Raw genomic sequence first — 11,603 nt, forward strand, 5'->3', positions numbered from 1 at the left:
ATCTAATGCACGACACATCCTTCAGCCTAACGCACAGTTTTCCAGACATCTGCTGATGCAAACTAGACCCAGTCTAACGTACGACTCGTTCTAAAGAAGTCTATCCTTCAGATACGGTCTAACATACGACGTATTCTGATTCTCAAGTCTATCAAGCTGGATGGCATCTTTAAGCCCATCTCAATCATACATATTTTCCAAAACCCCTGGATGGCATCTTCAAGCCCATCTCCGACAAAAGTCCCTACTTCAGCTAGGGCAAATTTCTTGGTATTCTAGTGTTCATCTTCCACCTTCAAATACCGACTAGCGTACAAACCACTCTACATCTTCAGGTTTAAGACAATTGAACAGGGGCAGCTGTCATACCCCAAAATTTGCCCATACTATTTCTCCTATTCAAATTCAAATCAAGGTACAAAGCTCAAAGACACCCTCTCCTAAACAAGGCTCAAAGAATTAGGGTTTTGTTGTTCTGAGGGAAAATCAATGAACCAAAGGCTCCAAGGCATCCCAAATGGTCTATGATACCCCACACTACCTCCATGACAAATTTCAGGTCTCAATTCAAAAGATTGATCACTCAATTGCTTAGAAAGTCAACAGTCGACTAGGTTGACCTAAAAGTCAACTGTGGTCAAAGTACAGTCAAAACTCCTGATTTTTTGTCAAAATCCTCATATTGAAGTATCATTCACCATTGGATCAAAAATTGATCATGGTTCATCAAGGAAAGACCAGAAATCAACAATTCCAAAAGTTTCTAAATTAGGGTTTTCATAGGAGAAAGTAAACTGAACTTTGACCAGCCATAACTTCCACATGGAACATCAGAAATTTCCCATCCAAAGCGCATTTTGAAGGAAATTTAATTCTATACAACTTTGAATCTCACAAGCCAATGCCAGAAATGTGCCATTTGGGAGATATAAGCCAAAACATTACAGGTCCTCCAAAAGGTCGACAAAAAAGTCATCTTTTTCAAAAGCTCATAACTTGAACATGGTAAAATCAATTGACATGAAACCAAAACTATGCTTTAGAGGACTCTTTAAGCTTTCCAAAAAGTCCTAGAACTCCTCCATAGCTTAAAAATTTAGGGAGATATGCCTTGTCAAAGTTGGACGATTTTGAGAGAAAAAATGTGAAACAAAAAGGGTTCAAAATGGATCTCTTTACAAATGAGCCCAAATATTTGACTCCAAACTTGTCCATGGGCCTCAAAATGATCTTTTAAAATAATTATTTTATATTTATAATATTTATCTTATTTAATTGAATTTTAATTCATTTAAATATTGAATAAATCATTGTAAAATATGAAAAATTATTTTTAATCAAAGATTTGATTTCCAATCAATTTAAACCAATCCAAATGCCAAAAATATGAGTCAAAATTCGTGCATAGAATATTTGGAGCAAAAAGATTGAAATTGACCAATTTTAGGAAAGATTTCATAACCAATTTCAATCAGGTTTCTATCAAATTTTTCACCATCAAGGAGCAAGATTTAATGAGATTCTTCCAAGTTTAATTAACCTAATATCTTGTACTGTAAGTACTGAAAACATTCACAAGGATTGGGAGGTTTTTTTGCTGGCAACCAATATGGCTTAACTTGAGTGCAAAAAAGTGAAAAAAAATTGAGTTTGTTCTTGGCAATTGAGATTGATTCAAAGCGTCTGGAGGCTTCAAACACTCGCCTGGAGCATCAGTGATCGTTTCCACTCCTAACCAAAGCCTGAAGCGTGAGAAAACGCAATCTCTGAGTCACGGCTTGTTCTACGTTTTTGTCTAATTCGATTCCAATTGCACACGCATATTTAACATGTTTCAAGTACATATTTGCATTCACAATGATGCTTGGATACTTTCTGCATAGTTTGATTTTGTTTTTGACATGGATTAGGGGAACCACCATTGTTAGGGTTCATAACCTGTAAAAAAGGGGCTTTCTTGTTATAAACGATTTCAGGTCAAATTTCCAGGTCCAATGAGTTCGTAAGATGGTTAGTGATTGGTTTGGACAATCGGCTTGCGTTTATTACTACTAATTTGCAGGTTCCGAGGGCCAAAACATATGGCTACGCTCAGAAAACCGTGGGTATAACCTATTGCCACGCACAAAAACCGTGGCTATAGGTCTGTGTGTGTGTTCGTGAAAACGAAGAAGAAGATGGCGAGGCGCGCGAAGTTTTTTTGTTTAAATTCTGAGATTACGTTTTTTTCATATATTACGCTATGCGTTCATATTGCTAACAGCATACACACCTAGCCCAGTTGGTTAAAGAGTGCGCTATGTACTAGAGCGCAAGGGCAGGGGTACGATCCCTGCTTCTTGCAAAAATGTTTTGGGTTATTTTCCTTTCTTTTCTTCTTCTTATGTGATGACAGATCCGGTACGTGTGACCAATGAGCGTCTATGGTACACCTGCTGATCTCGACCATCTGATTGCCTAGGAGCCGGATCCAACGTACCTGAACGTGAGGGACTATCGTGAGCCTTCAGAAGCATAACATTGGATTCCAGCTAAGTGTCTTCTCTATTTTTTTATTTATTATTATTTTTTTAATCTTTTTTTATTTTTATTATTTATTTATCACATAAAAATTGTATTTTTAATTTCTTTTTTATCTTTCTATTAATTATTATTTCTTTCATATTTATTTTTTGCATTCCAATAAATTAGTTACAATAGTATTTACGATTATTTTATCGAAATTCCGAGTTTTTCACAATGTTATTCATATTTTTTTCATTAATTTATTTAAAATTCAATATATTTTAAAATCTTCTTTTTTTATTTTTTTATTAATTAAATAATTAGGATTACATCCAATAATTATTTAATTGATATATTGATTCGAACTCTCAGTTTTTCTCCGTTAACTTTGGTTTTATTTTAAATTGGTTTAGTTTATTAATCATGGTTAACTTGTGCCCTAATCAGGTTTTACGAAGATCACACCTGCACTAAAATATTTCTCTGTGCATTTTTTCAGGGTTAGCAACAGGGTTTACTCCGACTACGAGCCACGCCTCTTACGAAGCTAAGTCCCGATTTTATCCCTTTCTATTTTTATCATTTAAATATTTATTTGCATTATAAAATTGTTATTAGGGTTCAAATCTCGAAAGTCAATGGACTCTTTTGCACTCACGCATCTTGCCTATTTTTGCCTTTTTTTCAGGTTTAACCTCGAGGTTTCCTCCGACTACAAACCATATAAGATCAAATCAAAAGCTAAGTCCTATTTCATACTATTTTTTTTAATAATATTCATTCTATTTTATTTTGTTTCTTTCATCAAATTAGGGTTAGCCTTAATTGTCATTGAATTAGCCATACACTCACTACTTTCTGTTTATTTCTCTTTTCCCAATTTTTCAGGGTTAGCCAACCGCCAAAGCTCAATGGTTGGTAACCCTAAAACTTAACCTCGTTTATTTCTCTGCCTTTAATTATTACTTGAGTCAGATCCGCTGGTTTCTTTTTCCCCTTCCCCATATTATTGTGTGGTTAGTAATCTTAGGGAGTGCAAGCCTTGAATTGAATTAGCATCATTAATTATAAGATTAAATTTCTGAATTAATCACATGATTGTTGCACCCACGCACACTTTTTTGGTAACCTCTCTTGCTGCCTGTTGCCTGTTGCCTGTTGCCTGTTACCTGTTGCCCTGTGTTTTTTGCAGAATAGCCATGTCCCTCGAATACGAGGATACCTCAGCCATGTTGCCTTGATTAATGCAAAGATCATAAGTCCCTAATGATGCTGCCTTCGATACACTAATTATGATCTCGTCCCTCGGAAGTTGCCTACAAAAGGCTGAGGTATCCTCCGGTTGCCTAACGAAGAAGGCTATTATGATCCTTCCCTTAGACTACCTGCCCCTCTATGGCATGGGACAGTCTTATGGCGAACGATAACTCGATGACTCGTTAACATCCGAATGAAAGACTTCCTGCCCCCTTTATGGTATGGATAGACCCTTTCACCCTGAAAGGCTAAAGAACATTTTTCATCTAACAAGGTAATTGCCCCTAATTACTTTTCTCTGGTTTAAAATTCTTTTTCTACACTTTTTTTCATAAACCTTCAATAAGGCTACGCTCATTTACGAGCTAAAGTCCGTATTCTCTTCTTCTACATTTCTTTCAAAAGAGCAAAGCAATTAAGAGCTCATGGAAAACCATGGATGCAAAGGGTGCCTTACACCTTTCCTTTGCATAAATTACCCCCCGAACCCTGTTTTCTTTAAAAAGGTCTTTTCCTGTTCTTTTAGCCTTTCTGATGTTTTGAATAAAATAAAAGTCGGTGGCGACTCTTGCTCACCGCAACATTTGCGACATTCCGATAAAGTCAGTTCACCGTATTACAAGTGACCTCGGTTTGCCCATCGGTCTCTGGGTGATAGGCTGAACTCATCTTCAGCTGAGTACCCTGCAACTTGAATAACTCCATCCAGAAATAGCTCACGAATAAAGGGTCCCTATCACTAATAATAGTCATGGGAACACCATGCAATCTGACAATTTCCCTTACAAACAACTCTGCCACAGACTTGGCAGTGTAAGGGTGCTTCAATAATAGAAAATGACTATACTTAGATAGTCTGTCCACTACTACCAATACAGCCTCAAATCCCCTAGATTTAGGTAAACCGGTGATAAAATCCAATGAAAGATCCTCCCAAATGGCATTTGGAATAGGCAACGCTTGAAGAAGACCTCCAGGTGAAGTTGCTGAATACTTTTGTCTTTGGCATATATCACATGCCCTTACAAAATCTCTGAACCTTTTTTGCATTCCTGGCCAATACAGGTTGGCTGCTAATCATCAATAAGCTCTTAAATAACCTGAGTGTCCTCCCATCGGTGTTTCATGAAATTCTTTCAGCAGTAACGGAATGGAAGATGAATTAGGTGATAACACCAAACGACCTTGGTAGAACAGGATGTCTTGTTGCACAGTAAACCCTTCCTTAGCCCCAGGATTCATTTTGATTGCCTCTACTGTCTTCTGCAGCATACTGTCTTGCCTAACTTCTTGTAACAACTTGTCTCCATCCAACCATGTGGGATAGAATACTATAGTAGTCAGTTCCACATCACCATGGCACCTTGACAAGGAATCAGCTGCCTTATTCTCTAAACCAGGCTTATATTTAATTTCAAATTGATATCCCAAAAGTTTAGCCAACCAGCATTGTTGATCAGGAGAAGTCACTCTCTGTTGCAAAAAATGTTTCAAACTCTTATGATCTGTATAGACCACAAAAGGTTTTCCTAAGAGATAATGCCTCCAATGTTGAATAGCAAGCACCAGAGCCATAAGCTCTTTCTCATACACAGATTTTCTCAAGTTTCCTTCTGACAAAGCCTTGCCAAAGAAGGCTATTGGTTGCCTCTTTTGCATCAGAACAATACCAATCCCTCTCCCTGCAGCATCACATTCCACTTCGAAAGCCACGGAAAAATTTGGTAACACTAACACTGGAGATGTAGTCATAATCTTCTTGAGTAAATTGAAAGCATCTAAAGCTTCTTTTCCCCACACAAAACTGTCTTTCTTAGTCAATTCAGTTAAAGGTTTGGCAATCTTGCCATAATCCTTAACGAATTTTCTGTAATATCCAGTAAGCCCTAAAAATCTGCGGACTCCCTTAACATTTTTAGGCTCTGGCCACTCCAACACACATCTAATCTTGTCTGGATCTACTGCCACACCATTTCTAGATATGATATGTCCAAGATAATCTACTTGTTTGCAGCCAAACTTACATTTAGTCTTGTTCTCCACAAAACAATGTGTCTCTAGAACTGACAGAACCCGTTTTAAGTGCTCCAAATGTTCAGTTTCAGTTTTGCTATAAACTAAAATATCATCAAAAAATACCAGCACAAAACTTCTAAGAAAAGGTCTAAAAGTGTCATTCATTGTGGCCTGAAACGTAGCTGGTGCATTCATCAAACCAAAAGGCATCACAAGATACTCATATTGCCCATTATGAGTTCTAAAAACGGTCTTTTGAATATCATCTTCATGAACACAAATTTGATGATATCCAGCCTTCAAATCTATTTTAGAAAATATAGTTGCTCCATACAATTCATCCAACAATTCATCAACAATGGGGATAGGATACTTATTTGGAATTGTGGCTATGTTCAAAGCTCTATAATCCACAGACATTCTCCAAGAACCATCTTTCTTTTTGACTAAGATAACAGGGCTAGAGAAAGCACTCATGCTGGGCCTGATAACTCCTGCAACTAACAGCTCTGCAACTTGCCTTTCAATCTCCTCTTTCTGGTGATGAGGGTACCTATATGGCCTTACATTAACCGGAACATGCTCTGAAAGTAACTTAATTTGATGCACTTGACTTCTTTCAGGAGGTAGAATAATTTTCTCTTGAAACACTCCAGAAAATTGATTTATTAACTTGGTCAGCTCCTTTTGCCCAGCTGCTTGAGCAATCTCCACATCTTCATGATTTTTCCACCACCATTCTTCACCTCCCCTTTTATGCTTATCTTCTAAGAAAGAGTGTAAGCAACTTTGCTTCTCTTGAATCCTACTCTGAGCTTGCAAATTAATCATTCTCCCTCCATGCAAAAATTGCATTGAGAGATATAATCACACCCTCATCGTTCAACCCTTCACCTTCACCTAAGATAAGGACACGCATCAAGCGTTCAGGACACTTGTGGAGAGTGGGATGAAATTTTCCTCCACACTTAAAGCACAACCCTTTCGCTCTTCGTTCTGCCATTTCCTCATTCTGAATGCTTCGAACTCCTTTCAACCGTTCAGACGGCGTCGTACGCTGATCATTATTCCCCTTTCGTCCTGTAGAATTCATTGATGTTGTGGAAATTGAATTTGACCCAGTGGAACCTGTTCTTTGGGTTGGGTTGCTCCAACTAGGGTTAAATCGGGTAACATCTTTATGGGCCGGGTTTGACCCATTATGAGATTTAGACAAATTGCCATTTGTCTCATTACGACCCAAGCGGAATTTTCCATAGTGTCGTTCTCCTTCACCGTCTTCTTCCTTCAACTCCTCTTCTACATCTTTAGCCATTCTCATAAGTTGCATCCGGTTCTGTGGGTTCAGAGTTCTTATGCGCCGCCGTATTTTTTTCTTCAAGCCACTCATGAAATACCCTAGATATTGCTCCTCCGATAAACGTCCCACTTATGATGATAACAACTCAAAAGCTTCCACAAACTCCTCCACCCCTCCGGTTTGACGGAGCGTAGACAACTCCTCAAACGGATTCTCCAATCTCCTACCTCCATATCTCGCAATCAGAGCCTTCTTCAGTTTTTCCCACGAGAGGTCATCCTCTGTTTCCATCAACAAGTTAAGCCAATGTATTGTTGAGCCCTCCATGCTCAAACGTGACAGCTTAACACGCATCACATCCGGAGTGTTCTGCACATCGAAATAAATCTTAGCTCGTGTGATCCACGCCACCGGATCTTCTCCTTCAAACAGTGGGAGTTTCACCTTTTTCCCTGCAAGACGAGACTCACTCTGTGATGAATCACCCATAGAGTTCTCATCCTGTACCACTGTCTTCTTTCCCAGCTGCTTGCTTAATTCGGTCAAGATCACGCTCTGTTGTTGCATCTGTTGAGCGTGTTGTTGCATCTGTAAAGCAAGCTCTTGCAGCGTCATTGTCACACTCTCAACCTGGGTTTCCAAAGCTTCAATTTTGTCATTCATCCTTGTCATGAACAGTCTCCGTCACGGTGTATGTTTTAATCCGGTAGGTCAGACCAATTGATGGATTAAATAAGCTAAGAATGAATAAATGCAGAGAGTAAAATGTGAATCTGTAATTGTATTGATGAATAAGACAAATTACAGATTTAAGATAGAAGAATGTATTGATAGTGATGACTACCAATTCCAAAAGCACTAACGGCTTCCCTCACAAAAAGGTGATTTCCTTTCTCTTTCCAAAACCGAAAATCTCGGGGTGTCCTTCTCTTCTCCCCCCACACCTCCACTATATACTAACTAACTTATTCCTTTTTTTCTTCAAGCCTCTGCCAGCTCAGCATCCTTCAATGCCTTTCCACGTTTTCTCTTGTAAACTCTCCAAATCTTGGGCCTATTATTATTCATCTCTATCAGCTTCCAACAAGACAAGACGACTTAGAGGAAGACTTAGAATTTTGAAATCTGTGATAAAAGTAGTTTAACCATAAATGAAATTTGAAATTTAACAAACTAGGGAAGACATGAAATTATTGAATTTCATAAATTAGCATATGATAGCATAGGTTTAGCAAAACAAATTTTCATTTCAAAATAACTAAGTAATATAGTTTGAAGTTTGACAGAAGTTTTTTGAGGCTAACTACACGTGAAACTAAGTAATAAAATTTATTTGATAGTTTAATTTATAAAAATTATTTAGAGGTTTTGGTTTTTAATTTTTATTTTTAAAAATTAAGTAAAAAAAAGTGGTTGTGTGATTCACGTTTTTTGTCTAGACAAATGTAAATCAGTCAAATTTTGTTTTCAGATTATGTGTGATTCACATTATGTGTGATTCACATGCCATAGCACATCTACTATCTACATATTACTAAGAAATTGACCAAAGTGACAAAATTTTCCTTCTCACTAAAAAATATTACACTACAAATTGGACAAAATAGTAATTAACAAAATCACCCTATCACTTTTCTATTGTCCAATGAAATTGAAAACTTTTGCCAAATGTCAATTGCAATATTTAAGATTCAACTTTTTCTCCCCAACACACATCTTCTCTCTCTTATTTCAAATTTCAAATTTCTTTCACATTTCATTTTCTCACACTTTCTTACTTTCATTTTAATTTTTCTCCATTTACTTATTATCACAAAAATTATAATCTATTTTTAATTTTAATAAAATTAAATATTTATTTAACCTACGGGTCACTCTCAACACAATATTTGATTTACTTTAATTGATCATCACACACTTTCTCTATCTTAATTAAAATTTTAAATTTCTCTCACATTTTTTTTCACACTTTGTTACTTTCATTTTTAATTTTTGTCTCTATTTATTTATTATTCCTACAAAAATCTATTTTTTAATTTTAATAAAATTAAAAGTTTTGTTTTCTCACGGGTCACTATCAACACAATATCTATTTTATTTTAATCAATCATTGTCTTTATTTGAGTGATAATATTTTTATTTTTATTTTTATTTTCTCCATCTCAAATTTTTTTATGATTATTTAATGCAATTAAATTTATATGATTATTGTTCATTTTACATTTGTATTTAAAAATATTTTATATCGCATCAAAGATTTTTTTTTATTGAATGGGTCATTATCAATACAATATCTATTTTATTTTAATCAACAACTACTATTAATTGAGAGATAATTTTTATTTTTAAATGTTAAAATTTCATTTTTTTTCTCCAACTTACAATTTTTTTATCTAATTATTTAATATAATTGAATTTATATGATATTTTTTATTTATAATTAAACAATTCATTTTAAATTAATACGTTTCTAATTAAATTTTATACAATATCAAATAGATTTACCCGTGCGGAAGCACGGGTATCTTACTAGTATAGATATTAAATTTAAAATACCATAATTACTTGCGTTGAAAAAGTCTAAAGTAACAACTCAGCAGTGCCAGTTATAATTGGATCATCTGAAGTTTCAGGAGAAGTGGAACTTGGATCTGTTAGGAAACAAAGTATGAAGAAGAAATCTTGGAACCAGAATGATTTATTCATGAGAGACAATGGCTATTAAATAGCCTTACATCAGAAAAATAGGAAACCATCCACGTCTACATCAGTTCCTAAAAACGTGGGATACTAAATTGACTAATAACAAACTAATATTAAATCAATTGACTAGGACTTTTATTGACAGCAAATAAAACTACCCACTAACCATTAGCATAACATGCTAATTGGTATCCTCAACATCCTCCCTTAAACTGCAACTTCTCATTTTATCTTCTGATTTGCAGTTTACCTCAAGTTCAGAACAAACACCAAGACTCTTTCGCAACTCTAAGAATGTTCCCAGCTTCAATGGTTTTGTCATAAGATCAGCTAATTGTTCTTGACTAGCACAGTAAACCAAATTTATAATTCCATCTTTCGACATCTCACGAAGAAAGTGAAATCTAACATTAATATGTTTACTACGACCATGCAAATCTGGATTTCTAGACAACTTAACAGTAGAGTCATTGTCACAATTAATAGATATGCTCTTAGTAGCAGAAATCTAATTTAACTTTGCCAATACCCTTTGTAACCACACTGCTTGACAAGTACAAGCGGCGGCAGCTATGAATTCAGCTTCTGTGGTGGATAAGCTAACCACTGGTTGTTTCTTTGAACTCCACGAGACTGCTCCAGAGCTAAACATGAAGACATAGCCAGAAGTGCTTTTCCGATCATCTATGTCACCTGCATAATTGCTGTCCGTGTATGCTATAAGCTCATTTACTTTACCCTTCTTGTAACGAATTCCAAAATGAGCAGTGCCCTTCAAATAGCGCAGTACCCGTTTTGCTACCAACTTGTGTTTCACTGAAGGATTCTCCATGTAACGGCTAAAGAGACCGACAACATATGACAAATTTAGCCGTGTAGCAGTTGTTAGATACATGAGACTTCCAACAAGTTGCTCATAGTGAGACTTGTCCACCCTCTCATCGCTGCCAATGTCCTTTGAGATCTTGACTCCTGGTACTATAGGATTTTTCACAGAATTAGAGTCATTCATGCCAAAGCGTTTTACTACCTCTAAAGCATATTTCCTTTGAGATATAAAAATATTGTTGGGAAATTGTAGAACTTCAAGACCAAGAAAATATCGTATATTACCGAGGTCTGTCATATCAAATTTTTGCTTCATAGAGCTCACAAAAGAAGTGAACATCAAAGGATCAGTACCAGTATACATGAGATCATCAACATACACGCTGACAATTAAGATCTTGCCTCTTTGGTCTGTTTTGATGAATAGAGTGTGTTCATAGTCACATTTTTCAAATCCCATACTCAGAAAACATGATTCTATCCGACTATACCATGCCCGCGAGGCTTGCTTCAGACCATAAAGGGCTTTCTTTAGCCGATATACCTTCTCTTCACTCCCCTGTTTGACATATCCACAGGGTTGTTCTACAAACACTTCTTCTTCAAGCTCACCATATAGAAATGCTTATTTGACATCAAGCTGGTAGATTGGCCAACTTTGTTGTGCTTCTGAGGCTAAGATAAGGCGAATGGTTTCCATCCGTGCTACAGGGGCAAACACTTCATTATAGTCAATGCCATGTTGTTGTGTGTACCCTTTTGCAACCAAGCGGGCCTTGTATTTATCAACTTGGCCGACTTCATTGTACTTGGTCTTGTAAATCCACTTGAGACCAACAATTTTTTCACCATTGGGCAAGTCCACCAATTCCCAAGTATCATTCCTTTTTATGGATTCAATCTCTGTGTCCATTGCTTGCTGCCATTTAACACTTTTAACAGCCTCCTCAAAGCTAGTAGGATCACCATCACATGTAAACAAGGCTAAGTTAGA

The 11,603-nt window shown here is 36.3% G+C and overlaps 1 protein-coding gene across 1 annotated transcript; it reads right to left on the reverse strand.

The window, feature by feature from the left end:
* Positions 1-9,962: 9,962 nt before the first annotated feature.
* Positions 9,963-11,069, reverse strand: LOC131659037 (uncharacterized mitochondrial protein AtMg00810-like). Its single transcript, XM_058928280.1, has 2 exons — positions 10,340-11,069; positions 9,963-10,219 (listed from the first exon to the last, which is right to left on the reverse strand). Exons 1-2 carry the CDS (start codon positions 11,067-11,069, stop codon positions 9,963-9,965), a joined length of 987 nt encoding a protein of 328 aa, XP_058784263.1.
* Between the last annotated feature and the right edge of the window lie 534 nt (positions 11,070-11,603).

This window comes from Vicia villosa, linkage group LG3, assembly GCF_029867415.1.
Source record: "Vicia villosa cultivar HV-30 ecotype Madison, WI linkage group LG3, Vvil1.0, whole genome shotgun sequence".
NCBI lineage: Eukaryota > Viridiplantae > Streptophyta > Magnoliopsida > Fabales > Fabaceae > Vicia > Vicia villosa.